The 17,803-nt window shown below is 38.2% G+C and overlaps 1 protein-coding gene and 1 pseudogene across 1 annotated transcript in view; both read left to right on the forward strand.

Annotated features, from left to right (window-relative positions):
- The window catches only part of LOC124974122 (zinc finger protein 883-like), a 64,048-nt gene extending 48,463 nt beyond the window's left edge, over nt 1-15,585 (forward strand). The window contains exon 7 of the mRNA XM_047537636.1: nt 15,155-15,585. Within this exon, the coding sequence (XP_047393592.1) occupies nt 15,155-15,585 (431 nt within the window). The remainder of the gene's footprint in view (nt 1-15,154) is intronic.
- Nucleotides 15,586-16,075: 490 nt separating this feature from the next.
- LOC124974123 (inhibitor of growth protein 1-like) lies at nt 16,076-16,923 on the forward strand (annotated as a pseudogene).
- The last annotated feature ends 880 nt before the right edge of the window (nt 16,924-17,803 follow it).

Consider the following 17,803-nt stretch of genomic DNA (forward strand, 5'->3'; position numbering starts at 1 on the left):
GGGAGACTGTTGAGGGCCATCTTGGACAAGATGGCACCTGGCAGTGAGCCAAAGGGCACTGGATACCAAAATAAAGAAGTACCCAAAAAGGTTGCTTGCCTACTAGTTCCTTGGAGACTTATGACGTGTTGACGCCAGGCTCAGAATTGGCTATCTAATATCATGCCACGCGTGGACAGCTTGTGATTCATATAGTGCTATGCTGACATTCTTCTGCATGCTCTCCTGTGTGAGAGAAAGCTTTGCTATAATTGGCTGATAAGCTAGGAGCCTGGGGGAGGAGAGAGGGGGAGGGTAGAAGAAGGGAGATAGTGGCAGAACAAAGAAGGCAGGAAAACAGGGAGGACGCAATAAATCTGGTCAACTAAAGATTGGAGGTGTCTCCTTTCTCCGCGCCAGTTCCGCTGGACGGAACAACTTAACTCACAAGTCTGTCTAGGTGGTCAAACAAATAATATGTTGATGTCTATAAAATGTCTAATCCATTGTTTCTAGAACTTTTGTCTAACAGAAAAGAGATGGCAAATTCTGTTCAATATACTTGTCTGATATTTGGAATTTTTTCCAGTAAAATAATTATATTTGACATATATGGGATTACTCCAATATGTTAGAGACATGTGATTAATTTACACAGTTAAAATGCTAACTTAAATACCATCTATACTCTTAACTCATTAAATTCCAAGGGATAACATGGTAAATAAAAAGGGTTTATAAATAAAAAGGGTTTATAATTGCTTTTGTCATCACTAAAAACAAGGTTACTAGTAGTTACGTCTTAACAGGTACAATTCTATATACAGAGGGGATCCAAAAGTTCAACTGTGTTTCAATTACAGTACTATAAATAACATAAAATATTTTATCATATTAAAATGGAGCAGTTTATCTAAATTCAAAAATTTTATGAGAGTTGTTTCAAAATGTGAACAAAAAGGGATCAACAGATAGGAAAGTAAAAGTTTTTAACTATGGAAATATATTTAGTAGAAGGAAAAATGTTTCTGGGTAAGAATGTCTCTGTGTGATAAAATACATGAGGTAGTTAGTGCTAAAGAAGTCTGTGTGTAAGTGAAGGACAAATTTTGATGAGTTTTTATGTAATTAAGTTGATTAGATCTATGTGAGACAGTCTGTTAAATCTATTTAGGGTTTTTCCCTAAGGTCAAATATTAATGGGTTAATATAAACCAATGTTAAATCTATATGTTAAAATGACAAGGATTTCTTTAAAACATTAATTTACTCTTAACATTGTGTCTGTTAAGTTTTATTCCTTAGAACAATTAGTTCTAAAACTTCGGTTTTATACAATTATGGTTAAACAACAATCGTTGGAGTATTGTAATATGTTAACGAGTTTAAATTTTTTTTAAAAGCTAAACTTGTTTAACATAAAAATATCAAGGTAATTGTGAAATGGACACTCTTCTTTGAATATTAGATGTGTTCATATTTTCCAGGTATACACATCTTTAAAGCATAAAATTTATCATGTTGCTGTTTTCCAATCTAAACTTGTCTTTAATTGTAATTTTAAACTTATAAGAATCATAAATTTTATTGGGAACTTATTTATATCATTTAATGTTCTATAACAGGACCTGTTGTCATATGGTATATGGAAAATTTATGTTACTTTTTACACTGAGATAAAAAAATTAAATGTGAATGTATTTCTAAAAGTTATTGAGAGCCTGATTTATTTAAAGGTTAATATTGTGAAACATGAAAACATAAAAAACATTGTGCCATAAAAAAGGAATGTTAAAAGCTCTCTCAGTCTCTCCTTGATTTATATTTTGCATATAATATCATATTATGTTAATTAACATTCATGTAGACTCTGGAAATAACATATGTAAACTTTGTAAAATGATGTTTAAAGAGGAGGCAAAGATCAACTTCAGAATTAGAACAATTTACCTAAGATTTGTGAAGAGCCTCACCTTACCTGAGATAAGGTTCTGCCTTCCACCTTACTATATATTAGAGTGGCTCCAAAATAAGGCAGACTTCAGCTTATTTAAAGTTATATTCAAAAGTTTGGTTCTTATTGTAGGATCACTGTGATCTCAAACAGGGAATATAATACATAGCTCACACAAAATTCAAGATACCTATTACACAAACTAAATATGTTTTTACTATTGTTAATTCCATTTTGTATTTTCCTTGTAAACTCTATAATTGTTGCCTGATATATGTTTTCAAGAAATACTGCTTCAAGAGCAAACAACCTAAATTAGAGATAATAAGCCATCACCTATAGGACAGATAAAATAGACCCCAATTAAGTAAAAGGGGTTAAATGACTGTGAAGTCATAAACATTAAAGTTAAAGCCCAGTACTCTTCTTCATGATTGGTTTGACTGGCTTACTTGATATTTAAGATCAAACTTAGAGATTGACATTAAAATACAGGTGCCAAGAAAATGAATATTTGACACTTGTCCTCTGAGTCAGCCTGAATCCAGGGAAGGGGAAAACTTCTCTAAGGGGCTTTGTAACTCTGGGCAACATGACCTTCAAATCAGGGATTAATGAAACCACTAGAGGATGAAAAACCAATCAGTGCACCTGCTGCAAAGAGGATTGTCAATGAAAAAGGGAGACATCCCTGATGTTTCTAAAGGAAACTACCTCATCAAGGAGATCCTACCTAGCAAACGGCACTAAAAGAGTTAATAAGCTGCTCTCAAGTTCTCCATGAGTGTTCCCTTTGGGAACTCAGCAAACAGAAACAAGGTCTGTTTGACCAGCTTGATCTTGAACACCTAGAAAAACCATTAAAACCAAAACATAACCATTCCTGGGCATTTAAAAGAATAAACAATTGTAAAATGTAATTTAAGATGTACACTTGTGTTAACCCAAAGAATAAGTAGGACTGGAGACTATAAAAGAGATTCTTAGGCAGGCAGGGGTGCCTGATAACTATCAAGAGAAACTGCCTGAGTCAGAAATTTTTGGTTGTTTCAAGACCTACAGATCTATTTAAACAGGACCTTTCCTGCTAAAATTGCCTAAAGAAGTTTCTACAAGATCATACACACAAGTTTACCAACCAGTCAATCAACCACTTCTCCTTCAAGACTACCAGGCCCTAACACCCAAAGGAGATACCTGCAATTCACTGTTGACACCTCTGACTCCAAAAACTGTGCTCCTGCCTGAAGCCCTCCTTAATTTCCTTTTTACAAGAATGAGACTCTTCACTCCTCACTAACAGGAAGATGCTACAGAAGAAAGACAATTGTCCCACTCCTGGTATCTATAAAAACAAAAAGGGATGAATATTAGCATCAGATCTGCCATTTTGCTTCCACCATTATTTTGCTCCCCCACACCATTTTACAACCTATATTGTTAGCCTGAGAACTTCCTAGTCAGTCATTGGTTTCTTATCAGTTGTTGGTCAGATTGTTATTAGCCTATAAAATTCCATTACCTAAGAATACCTCCCCCACCATTCTCTCTTTCTCACCCTTGTGGTCAGGCACTCTGTCAACTTAATAAAATCTCTTGGGTAGTTCACACATCAGAAGTGGCTTCTGGGTACTTTCAGGTAGGATGATCAAAGATGTGTTAGACCTTATGATATACACAATAAACTGAATGAATCACAAAATGATTATAATATCTTTTAAATCAGTAAAGTTTCCATAGTATATTTCTGTAAAATATTTTTTAAATGATAAATTCATAAAAATAGAAAAGGCTTAATGGTGGCCATAAGTAATGGGGAGGGCAGCAGGAGAAAATAGGTGTGACTCAGTGGTCAGCATGAAGGGTATTTGTGATGGAAATGGTTTATACCTGAGCTATATCATCTTTAATGTCACAGAGTGAACCCTGGAGGGTTCCATATAAAGTGAGCAGAGAATGTCTCTCTTTTTCTTAACACAACTCCATATAAATCTATAATTGTTTAAGAATAAAATTACCCTAATTGAATAAATAAAACTTTAAATTATTGAACCATACTGAACTGATATACAAGTGATTATCATTCTAAAATTATCCAAATTTTCCTTAGAAGTCTGGTAAAGCAAGCAAAAAAAATGAAAAACTGTAAACAATAATCACAAGCAGTACTTTCTAGATAGTTCATAAAAATGTCTTCCAGGAACACAACTGGTTTGACATCCATGTTTTTCTCAGTAAATACTGTTTTCCTCAAGTTAATTATACATTTCAATACTACATCACAGTGCACAATGTTCCCATGAAAAATACATGCACATTCATTTTCTATAAATTAATGAAGTTGAAATTATGTGCTCCTTTAGAAGTTCAGGAGGAAAACAATAATCTTGAAAATATTTAACCCTTAATATTTTAATGGAGCTTGTAATGATACAGGAAAATGTGAACAAAAAGTTTATCTTTAATTATGGTGAATCCAAGAATAACTGAATTATTCAATCCACAGATTCCATTTTACAAATGATTCAATTCTTTCCTCACATACTAAATAATTAAGCAAAAATGATTTTATAAACTTTTATAAGTAATGGAAGAGTTAACTCGAAGTAGAGTAATTTGTTTTTTATGTGGTAAAACATGAAAGTAGGAATTTATGAAAGCCTGAGGGAGAAAAATCACTCTAAAACACAAACTTTAATTTAAAAGTTATTTTGTCACACTATCTGACCATAATTGAGTTCAGACATTAAAAATATTATCAAATGGAAATCACTGACTCATCTAAATCACCTTCACCTGACCCAGAACAGAGTCAATACTGGCAACTTCCATCAAACCCAGAGTAAATAGCTTCTTAGTGTGGCAGTATTTGAAGATACAGGTACTGAATATACTACAGTTAATTTTTCTAAAGCAGTTAGCAGCAAAACAAGTTCACTCATGCATTTCCAAGACTCCACAAAAGAAAAGTATTAATAAATTTTTAAGAGCAAAGTTCTGTGAATGAAGATGCTTCCTAGCAGGCTTGGTAAATTTCTTGGGAAATTCAGATTTAGGTTGGAAAGCTCTTGCACAAGAGATTGCATCTCCATTTTCAAAAGGTCATTTGAAATCAGCAGATCCTCCTTCCCTATTTAAGAGCTCACCTCTGTTTTCTAAATAGACATGAACAGAGGGAGAAACAGTGGACTGGCAAAGCTGTGGATGCTGAAAGTTTTGCTCCAGAGATTACACAAAACCCACTTGGGATTGGGAACCAGGTCTTGGGGGACATGGAGGACAGGGCCCAGTGGAGAGGACTGAAAGGGTGGTTCGCTGTGACTGGCACTTGACATTTGAAGTCCAATGAATGTTAGTCATCTTTAGATAACAAGTCGGCATTGCTGAGGCTCATACACTAATCAACCCACCATTACTCAGAGGAATGGGACGAGTCTCCAGCATTCTTTGATGGAGCAGAGGGTGGAGTTGCAGCTTTAAAAGTTTTTAATGGCTTTGATTAAGGAAAACAAAAGCAGTAACATGGCGTACACTCAGTAGCTCATTTTTCCTCTCATGAATGACTTGTGGATTAAAGGCACATCATATTAACCCACCCATGGCCTCCAGACCTAGTGATGCTCCATCCTGACCCAGTGACTCCAAGGAAAAGGCAGGGATCCAGAAGCTCATGCTCACCAAGTTCCTGGTGTTGCATCCCAGAGCCCAACCCTGATGGAGATCCACCAAGCCTATACCCACCCTATGCCACTCAGGGGGCACCCTGCCTTGTATCCCCCACCCCATCCACAGAGCCTGGTCCTCAAACAGGCCAGTGCCCCATAGTGACATGAGTGTCAAGCACACACCAACTGTTCTTTATATAAATAAAGATTGCTGGCATAACTCTTTAGATCTGCATCTCCATCAGAAAGCAGAGCTCCACCTGATCCCAGCTTAATCTTCAAGGTCTGTGTCTGTGAATCTTTATTTTTCAATGCCCCTTCATCCCTTGACAGACCAGAGAGTTTTATTTGCACCCACCCAAGTTTCCGGGAGCGGACATGACTTTGATAAACCTTGTTGCATTTATAAAAATCTTGGTCATCTTCAGAAGGACAGTAAGATTTTTAAAAAAGGGGGACTGCAAAAAAAGCCCAATCAGAAATGTTCAATGTGTCATAAAGGATTTCATTGGGCTAATCAATGCAGATCTAAAACAGACATGTCAGGAAACCCAATTATGGGTCACCTCCTGATAAAAGGTCAAAGAAAGAGGAACCCTTCTCATCTGCAGATGCAGATATCTCCTTCAGAGATGTTTCCAGTTCAAACAGAAGCTCCTTCCACAAACACTTTTATGCTACTAGAGGGATTAGATTTGATTACTACTGAGGATGATCACATATATCTCCCTGGGGAAGTTTATAAAATTCTTACCCAAACTCAAGGATCTCTACCTAAAGGTAACTTTGGTTTAATTTTGTCCCACTCTCACAGTGCTAAAGAATAAAAATCTATAATTTCTGAAGTGAATGATTCTGAATATACTGGTGTAATAAACATTCAAGTTTGGTCTCATAGGCCTTTAATTCTCCACAAAGGATCCTCCATAGCTCAATTAATTGTCATTCTTATATTACTGCCCAACAACCCCTAAGTGAAAGAAGAAATACACAATTTGGTTCCAGTAGTATAGGAGCATGTTTACCTATTACTGAAAATAGATAAAAATTAACCCTTTGTTTAAATGAGCAGTCAATCACGGGGCTAATGGACACCAGTGCTAACACCAGTTATACGTGTCTCAATGTGGCCTTGTGCATGGCCCTTTCAGAGGGTAATCCTTTGGGGCATCAGAGGAAATAATAAACAGGTGTCTAAAAGGTCTCTATGTTTGCAATGCTTCACCCCTTCCAATCCACAACAAGTTATTACTCATATTCAGCCATATGTTTTGACTATTCACTTTCCTATAAGGGGCAAAGACATGTTACACAAGTTACAAATGCCTATGGAGTTGCCTTTTTTATAGTTTTCTCTGTGGAATAGACTACCTTGACATGAAGGTGAAAGATCACCACTCCTGTCTGGGTAGAATAATGGCCATTGTCTAAGGAGAAGGTGGCAGCTGCAGAAACTCTCATTCAAGATCAGTTAAAATTGGGACATATTAAAACTTCTACCAGTCCATAGAATACACCCATTTTTATCATAGACAAGTAATCAGAGAAATGGAGATTATTACAAGATTTAAGAAAAATTAATAAATGTATAAAAATATGGGTCCACTTCAATGAATTGATTGCCTAATCCTAATTTAATTCCTCAAGATTTTTCTTTATATTTAGTAGACTTAAAAAAAAACTTTTTTTATCTCTTCCTCTCTTTCCTGATGATCAAGAAAAAATTGCCTTCAGAGTTCCTGTTTTCAATCACCATAACCTGCTGATAAATATCAGTAATAAGTTCTTCCTCAAGGTATGTTCAGTAGACCCATATTATATCAACATTTTGTGATTAATGCTCTTCAGTGTTTCTGACAATTATTCATACATATTCTTGTTTACCATTACATGTATGATGTACTTATTACTGGGTCAATACTTACAGAACAAAATTTAAGTAAAATGCAGCACATTCTATTACAATCTGGCCTCCACATGGCCACAGAAAAAATTCAACAACTCCCTATTAACTAATAAGAATGTAAAATACTCCAATTTTATTCCATTCTTCATATTGCAAAACTGACACTTTCTTCCAAATTCTTCTTAGTTCATATACAGCAAATTTTAAGACATTTTAATTGGGCTCCACCATATATTTCTTTAACTACTGATATGCTGTCACCTTTTTTTACCTGCTGAGAAATCAACATAATCCCTTCAGTTTTTCCAGTTAACTCCTTCACTCACTGCAGCTCTTCAGCATGTTAATGAGAAATTATTTACAGTTCTTATAGATAGGCTCCCAACACTCAATGTTATTTTATCTCTAATAATCTTCACAGGAAAGCCTTATGCCTTTACTGCAGTTGTTGCCATTTATAATAAAATCTTCTAGGTAATAGAGTGGTCATATTCTCCTCACTTTTCAGGAAAAAGTGTTCTACATTATGCTGATATATATGTTCAATTTATCTCAGAGAGTTGCCATCATATTTTATCTCTAACAGGAACAGATATTCATGTAATTTATCTTACTTATAGAAAGACTTAACATTTACAGTTTTACAATTCATATTCTCAAGCTGTCTTAACTAAATTTTTAGCCCCTATTACTTTTTATGCACCTCAGGATGAGTGCGTTTACTTGTGTCAAGTTTCTCATGCTCCTTCTATAATCTCCTCCATTCCATTTTCCAGTGGGATTACTGTCTACACTGATGGAGGAAAACAACAGGGGTTAATATCTATATTCACTGATAAAAAATGGACTGATTATCACACATTGCCTCAACCTCCTCCTCAGGGAGCAAAATTAGCTGCAATTATTTTGGTTTTTGATATGTTTCCCACAACATTAAACATCACCACAGATTCTCAGTATATAGCCAAACTGATACCTCATATTTTCTCTGCAATTCGGTCACCTCATTTGGACTCTAATGTGTTATTCCTGCTTACTATTCTTCAATCTCTTTTACAGGATTATACAGCTGTAGTATTTCTTCCTCATATATGTAGCCACACTGATTTATGGACATCTCACTGAAGAAAATGCTCATGCTGATGCTGCTATAAAATCGCTTTATCCTCTCTTTTGAGATGCCATGGTATCACACAATTTTTCATCAAAATGTTCATTTTTTTAATGAAAACCTTTTCTGTTTCCTTTCAACAGGCCCATATCATTGTTAATAATTGCTCTCATTTCAAACCCTTTTTTTTCTCCACTTGGGAAACAGTAAACCCTTGAGGTTTATATTATAATACACTTAGAAAGATAAATATAATTCATTTTTCTCATTTTCACCCCTATTTCTTTTTACATGTTACCACAGATACATCCCCAGGCCTTATATGTATCAGTGCACCTTGTTCAGAGATGGTCTCAGCCTGTATCTCTCATGTGCTCCTTTGCACTGCCACCATGGACAAACCTTACTGTTTAAAAACTGAGAATGCCCCTACTTATACTTCTAGTTACTTTGCTAACTTTTGCAATCAATGGAATATAATTCTATCCTGTGTTATTCCTCACAATCCTAATGGGCAGGCTTTATTTGAACGTTCACATCACACACTTTAAACATGACTTTTAAAAGAAAACAATAAAGGGAACATAGTCTTGCTCATGTTAATAATGCTCACAATATTGCCTTGTTCATAACAAATGCTCTTAATGTACAGTATGAAGATAATGCACATCATTGGTCCTCTGTCTTGGACAGGTACTTTTCCCCTAAGGAATTCCTACCAAAGATTTAGGTAAAATACCAAGTTCCACCAGATCCAATATGGCAGGACCCTGAACTTTTAATTACATGTGGAAGAGGATAGGCTGCTGTTATTTCTCCTACAGGTCCTGTCTGGATTTCTTCCAGATGTGTGAGATCCATCAATCATCATGAGTTGGCATCAAGGACATCTCAATGTGATTCCCAAATTCTATTTTACTGTGGACCCCATTTCAAAGAAGGAATATCCAATAAGAACAAGAGGCCCAAGAAACTCTGTTTTCTAATCATCTAGTGACTTGGGGGATATAAATATTTTCACTATATCTTCTCAGCAATTTCTACCCCAGATGGATTTAGAATATACCCTGGAAAAGTTGGTTACAGTTCTGTTTGCCAAACTTACCCAGAATTCCACAATTGTACTGACTATTATTGTGTTATTTCTGTGTGATTGTATACTTGTTGGTGGTGCCCAAGTACTTAGGAAAAATTGCTAATTCTTTTGAAATTTGTATCAATCTATTCTTGATAATATGGCAGCTATTGATTACTTGCTGATGTCACATCATAAGGGATGCCAGAATTTAATAATTTGTGTTGTTTCCTTTTAACTAATAATAGTAACCCCATTTAAAGGTAATTCGATCATCTTGAGGACATTGTAAAGAAGGTGCAAAAAGAGGATGGAAGATGGGATATTTTAGATTGGCTAAACTCATGGCTACCAAATTTTACATAGATCAAAGAACTTTTTATTGGATAATATTTATTGATATTTGCCTTATTATACTGTGCTTATTTTTGCCAATGTTTGCCTTGCTTTCTCCCTCCATCTTCCTTGAACAGAAGATAAGTCATGTTTATTCTAAAGGCCATACAAAACAAAAATGGAAGTTGTAGGGATTTCATATCAGTCAATGTACAGAGGAGCAAAAGTCTTTTCAGTTGAGCAAATGCCTCAGGATGCAATAGATGCTCTGTTTGAATGACTTAGAAATGCTCTGCAACTCCTCAGTTCTTGAGGCCTAGAGACATTATCTTATTATAATAACCATTGATCTTACTGAACTCCAAGAAGCAAGCAAGTTATGTGATCTGGACATGAACAAAGATAACTGTAATATGTAACCTAGTGTAACTTAATATGACCCTGGAAAAGATAATACACTGAACTGGCTTTCCCATGAGAGCCACTTCTTGCTTTTCACTATCCTGCATGCTTGCCTCTTTGTTAGCTCTCCTCTTAACCCATATAGCTGGACCCCAATTAACCTTTACACACCAACCTGCAAGTATAAGCAGGAAAAAAAAATGTGGGGAAACTGAGGCCTGAAAACAGCAGCAAGTGATCTCCAGCACTGTTGGTGGTGCAAGCATGAGGTCACAGAAGCCATTTCTCAACATTCAAGTTGCCCAAGGCCAAGAGAACACCTCTGGGGAGAGAGACAAAGTGCATCCTCCAACTGGAGACTGCAGCCTCCATGCCCTTCATACCTGCCATGCCCTAAGCCTGCCCCTTCCACTTTGAATAGAGTTGCTCTCCCATCTTTGATTCTCAGGACACAGAAGCACTGGAAACCTACTGAGGCCATTTCCAGAGTGGAATGGATTGCAGTTGAATGATTGAGATCCCGGATATGAGTTTCACTTACCTCACTCCATTGAATCTTGAGAGAAAGAGCTGCAAATGTAACATGCGGCAGGTGAATATTGGATGAGGAATTTTTTTCCTGTCATGAAATATCACTCCTGGAACCCCAGTCACCGTGAGCCATCACCACTTCACTTTGCCTGTTTAGATTTACTGATATTATCTGACTGAGTTGCTGAGTAATTCCATAATTTAGGGAAAATAGTTTTGCCCAGGAGGAATAACTTCCTCTACCCCCCCCCATAAATGAGATGGTAGGCAAGATCCAGATTCTCCACTGGGTTGTGACTTTTACCCAGATATATCCAGATTAGAAGTTTTCCAAGGAAAATGTCAGGAGGAGAAGAGGAGTGAGGAAGGAATCAGCATATTGTGATTGGAATGGCTAAGGTTCCAGTCGTGAATGATCCCAGAAATCTCACTTTCTCCTGACAACCTGAGCATATTCTGATTCCCATATGCCTGTCTCTCCTCCTGTCCCCTGTCCTCCATGCTTACTGACATTATTTTCTGCTCACTGATCAGCTACAATCCTTTTCCTCCTTCATTAGACAGTGATAAACATTTCCTCTCATCATGCATCCCTAGATTGCGGTCTTGAGGTGCACTAAAGTTTCCTTGCAGGATTGCTGTGAAAAGAAAGATGAAGAATTCCTTGGAAATTCATTGGCTTTGTCTGGGGCTGGGTTTTCTGCAGATAATTTGACAGAGTCAGTGTAGTAGAGGATCTAGAGGGTACCTAAAAGGTCTCCTCTGGAGCTGAAGAAATAGTTTGTTTTGGAGAGTATTTGCCTAGCAGGCACAAGGGCCAGGGTTCAAATATCTGGCCCCTCAAATGGTGAAAAAAAAGAAAACCTCTGTTTTATATGCCAACCCTCCCTCATCTCAACTTTTTCTCCTCATTTTATCCACTGAATTTCCACAGTAGAACGGGTACCAGTTGGACATGAAAGCCTTTTCCAATCAGAACTTCAGCATGAAGCTTCAGTGAAAGTTAGCAGTGCTTCCCCGTTAACCTGCATTTCTAAAGAGAACATGTTCCTTGACATGAGACAACTCTCAGGAACTCATAGGTTAGATCATTCTCACGAGTAGGCTCATCGGGGTATATCATCAACAAGTTCTTGAAGAAGACAATGCTCACCAGGTTGCAATGGCAGTAATTTCAAAATGACAGCTGCACTAGTCTTTGGCAATTATCATGCTTCTTGGGAACATTCAAGACTACATGGAAGTGAAGTGGACTTGCACACATCAGCACTTTCCATGTGAATCTCAATGTCATCTGGAAAAGCAAAAGGTGAGGGCCAAAGATAACAACCCTTGGCCCTGGCTTCTCTCAGTCAGTTTTTCTTTGCATCAGATTGTAAGTGACTTGAAGTCAAATTGTATGATTTGGGGATGAATACATGTTAGCTCCTGCTGATAGCATTCAAAACATAGCAGCATCTAATATTATCCAGTGGAGAAACTGGGGAAACATTGTCCATGGAACAGGGGGAATTTGCAATCTAGTCTTCTAGTATCATTGGAGGTCTAGTGTCAAGAGTTGTAAAGACCTTTTATAGAATGTTGTTAATTTTGATGGAGATCCTGAAGAGATGCAGTGTAGAATTGGTGAAGGATATAATGTTCTCATATGCACCATAGTTCTGGGAATGAGTGGACTGTGCTTTTCAGGGTCAGGAGTGACCCTGCAAATAAGAAGCATTATTTAAAAGAAGTCACACTGAAAGAAAAAAGCAGAGACATTAGTCATGTGTTAAATGCTACAGAATATCTGTTATATTATAGGGTATCTTATGGATATTGTATTAGTCATAAAGGCCACAGGACAGCTAATTTATGAGTTTTAGATGCTACTATATGGATATTATGTAGTATTAAAAGGTCACAACACAGTTATTTCTATAGCTTCATGCAGCATGACTTCCTCAAGAAGATCACAAAGGGGACACACAGAATTAGAAACTCCCAATGAGATACCTGAAAGGCCCTGCCTCTGCCAGGTAAGCACAGTCAGTACTAACATTACATTCCCCTCTTGGGCCTTAGATGACAGAGATGCTCTCCGCGTCTATGACCTGCCTCCTGAGACCCACAACTCAGGATAAATATGAATATTAAAGGTAAAACCAAATAGAGAACAATGTAAAAAGTACTGAAAGGCCCTCCTCAACAAGGAAGGTCTGAGAAACTGTTTACACCCAAAGTCTATAGGGATAGGAATTCAATGTCATTTGAGATTATGGATGGGGTCCTGGAAGATGAGAGGAAGAACTGAGAATCCAAAGGAAATGCAACTGCACTTAGTGATAGCACACTAGTGTTTGTTCTTCATGACACCTTTTCTAGGATGTTAACCCATCTGAGACAGTGCACATAAATCATATCAATAGAAAAATGAGAATGAGTCTACCTGGGAAATCTCTGCACTTTCTTTGTAATTCTTTATAAAGATAAAATTACTCAAAAATAAATCCTTAAGACATGGTTATGTTTTCAAACACTTGGTTGTTTATACAATTATAATTGCTGATAACTGACATTCTAACTAGTTGTGTATTTTACTATGAACCCAAAAATTATTTTAACAGAAAATTAAACCACTTCATCTAATATATAATTCAAGATAACACCACTTTTACAGGTTTTATGTTGAAATAAAAACACACATAGGTCAACTTATATTTTTATGTTGTCACTAGGTACTAGGTGTGGCTTCTAAAAACCTGACCACTTGCACTAGAGGATAAAATAACATTTTAGAGACTATTTCAACTCATGACTGAACTTCCTAAAAAGAGGGATTTTCCCTGTGCCTGGGTCACTTATCCTAAAGAATCAATATCCATTTTTTATTTCTATTCATACTCTTTAGCAGTAATAAATTCAAATTGTCATTTGACAAATAGTCAAAGACAAGAAAAAGATAAACAGGAGTGGCAAGCACAGTTGATGATGCCTAGTGAGAAGAACAGGTTAGAAGGACACCAGAGACCATCACCTCCACAATGCTCTGCAGGAAGTGGAGAAACTGGGGAAACATTATCCATGGATAATATTAGATGCTGCTATGTTTTGGAAAATTACTTTTCCTTTTAGAAATCACAAACCATTATTGGAGGTCCAAACTCTTGAATGGTTCCAAATTGAGTTGAACTTCTAAGTGATTTTATTATCACTATCTGGTCATAAAATTTATGATCACTAAAAGATCCAGGTGCTGGGGATGTAGTTCAACAGAAGAGCAATTGTCGAGCACGCAGGAGGCCCTGAGTTCAACCTCCAGAACCAGAAAAGGAAAAGAAAACATGTCTTATTTACATAATCATGTACAAAATGAATAATCACTTCTTTTAACAAAACGTGTTGGACCTGAAAGAGTGGACACTCTCAAAATAAAAATATTCTCAGAATGGATCACACAGCTAGACTATCATAAACAGTAGTGCCTCATCATAAAGCATGTTCATATTAAGCATACATCAAAATAAGAACGCCTTTACTGACTGTTGACAAGAGAAAATGGATATGATCTAGCTTAGGAAAGGACACATTAGAAGCATATAATACATCAAATTCTCCAGGACAAGTCAGGCAAGTTGGCAACAAGTGCTGTTACTGCAGCACGTGGCAGCCTAAGGAAGGGGGATGACATATTTGGGACCCACCTGGGCAATTAGGCAAGACCCTGTCTCAAAATAAAACATTCAAATGGCTGGGAATGTATGTAGGTCAGTGCTTGCCTTGGACATGCTACGATGGTCACTTGGTTCAATTCTCACTGCCAAAAAAATGGTGCAGGCCAGACATTTGATCATAGAACAGGGCAGAAGTCATTATGCCAACCTCCCAAAATGATCAAACAAATTTGCACTATGTTCAGCTCATAATATAACATGTCAAACCCCTGCTTCTACTCATTCAAATTTGATAACCATTTAAATATAATAAAAATTGTACGTGCTTTGTTAATAAATTCAACAAATATGAGAGGTACACATGACTTTGATCAGAAAGCCATAGGGGCACTGGTGGTATGATAAAACCCAGTCATGGCACTTCCTGTGACAATAGACCCATCCCCTTGATGGCAAGGAATAAGAGAAAAAATTTCTGATGAATATACAACTTTAGGAAGACAAATGGATACACTTTCTAAGTTTGAATGTGTCTCCACCAGCTCTGAAGCAGCCAGACACCAACACTGGACACTATGCTGAGGCCTCCAGAATGCTGGCACATGTGGAGTGGGCAAGTCCAGACCTGCACTATGCATCCATCTATCCAATACCAGCACTGCCTGAGAGCTGGGCACGTGCAAAAAACATCGGTGGCCTGGGCATTTCCTGCATGGATCCGCTGAGTGTGGACTCCCCTTGTCTGAGTTTTAAACCATGCGAGATCTGCTTTAGGGACCACAGAAGCCTGTGGGGAGGAGATCCCCAGAGAGCAAAGCACTGCTTCTGTCCCTCATGTCCTTGTTTGGGCACTGGCGAGCACGAGAGGTGGCGCGGTCTGGTGACAGTTGCTGTGGAGGTCCTGGGGATGTGGACTCCTCCATGTCCCCACTGTGCCCCAGGGACAGGGCCTCCTGGTGCCAGGTGTATTTAGTTTGCTTTCCTGGGTTGGGGATGATGCCTTGCAGGGTGAGTTTCAGGAGGCCTTTTTGGAGAATGCTCACTAAATGGTCTGAAGTGCTCAGGGCTTTCACATGATGGGGTTGTTTTAAAGTGTCCACTTTGGAGACAAGTGTGGCTTTGCCCTCCTAGCTGGGATCCCCTACCTAGCATGGCAGTGAATGGCCCTTGACTCTCAACCCTTGATCCTCTCTGGGGTGTGCCCTACTAGGAGCTGCCCACCCACCCCCACACTGTACTAGACCAGTGAAGGTTCATCTGGGAGCCCCCTCCTCCATGGTCTGCTAGTACATGCTGGGCACTATGGCCTGGGCAGGTGCAACTTCTGGCCAGATGGGTGGGATTCCTGGGAGAGCCAGGGGTCATGGGAGAACAAGAGCTCTGCATTTTGTAGATCTGATTTTAGGGGGAGGGGTGCAGGAAGCAGAAAGTCAAGCAGAGTGGAGGGGGCTTCAGTCTGAACCATGCTGAGTTCTGCCAACAGGAAGCAGATCCACCTGGTGAACTATGTGGAGGATTACCTGCCCTCTATTGACTCTCTGCCTTTACAACTGAAGAGAAAAGTCTCAGTAATGCAGGAAATTGAAGCAAAATGCCAAGAAATCCTGAAAGAACTGGATGAAAATTATGAGAAGTTGAAAAAAGAGACAGATGGTGCTCAAAAATGCCGAGTGCTGCACTGCATCCAGAGAGCCCTGATTTGGTGCCAGGAGCTGGGCAATGAGAAGATTCAGATCCTGAGTCAGATGGAGGAATTGGCAGAGAGCCAGACTAGACAAGTGGACAGTCATGTGGAACACTTTGAGGCACCTCATGAGACCAAGGACACCACTGGCAACAGCTGCAAAGCTGGCCAAGAGAAGACAAAGAACAAGACAGTTGCACAGGCAGAAAGCTGAATTACAAGCATACCCTGTGGCCACTCAACAATGTGAATCAAAGTGATGAATATATCTAATAACAAGCATGACCTTGATGACATCACCTCAGGAATACTGAAGGGAAAGAATGCAAAGACCTCAAAGAACAGGCTTCAGGGCCAAAGCACAGAAGGAAGCAAACCCTGAAAACTTTCCCAGCAATGAAAATGAGCCAACATACTGTCTCTGCAATCAGGTGGCCTATGGAGAAATGATACCTTGTGGAAATAGCAAGTGCCTTCACCAGATGGTTCTACTTCTCCTACTTGGGACTCAGTTACAAGCAAAAGGGCAAATGGTATTGTACCAAGTTTCAGGGCAGAAATGAGAAAATAATGGGCAAAGCATTGCAGTGGTCCAAAAAAAAAAAAAAAAAGAAAGAAAGTCTTTAAGAGGTACTTTGTGCAAATTCTCTAGTAGAACAGAATCAGCCTATATGCGTATGGCATTGCCACCTATGTTGAGGAGTGTGAATTGTCAAATGTATATTTTCAAGAAATGTTAGAAAAGGTGCAGTTACCTTCTTTTGGAGGGCAGTGATTCTTTCAGCATTTTGCTTTCACTGGTCAATTGTGAGAACAGTGGGCTGTGGATCAAAATTTTAGGATCTACAAATTATAGGTTTGAATTAAACACTTTAAAAAAAGTGTCCACATACCTTCCTGAAATCCTGCCCCCCACCTTGATTGTAAGTGGTTTCAGAGTCTGAGACTTTCACCTTGGGTTCCTGATTTTGGACCTTCAGTTCCCTGAGACCTTGGTCTGATTGGGGGATGAATCTTTGAACAGCCAATGTGTGCATCACACTCAACAAACAGAATATGCTGTGCACTATTAGTGTGCTCAAGCATCCTGCAACACATTACCTAAAGGAAAGACTTCTGAGGAGGAGAGAAATAATGGTATGTTGATCAGGCAGCTAGGAAAGCCCTGCCACTAGTGATCCTGATTGAAGACTACCTTTACAGGTTTCCTCAGGTACATTAGAATTATAACACCCTCGATACCCAGGTTACTGTTTTCCATGGAAAATGATCATGTACACAATGTTTATAAAGGACACACTAGCAAGGTCAAAGCTTCAAATCATAAAATAACTTAAGAACCAAATTGTTGCTTAGGCATCCAACCATTCAGCTCAACATGATTTTGAGTCTAAGGTATGAATGCATGCCGAGGGCTCTGAAGGTCTACTCATCGATCTTCTGTAAGTGTAGTTATGGGTCACAGATTCATGTAGTCCCATCTTTGGCTCTCTTGCCTTTGCCTAGA

The sequence above is a fragment of the Sciurus carolinensis genome, unplaced genomic scaffold (assembly GCF_902686445.1).
Source record: "Sciurus carolinensis unplaced genomic scaffold, mSciCar1.2, whole genome shotgun sequence".
Classification (NCBI taxonomy): Eukaryota; Metazoa; Chordata; class Mammalia; order Rodentia; family Sciuridae; genus Sciurus; species Sciurus carolinensis.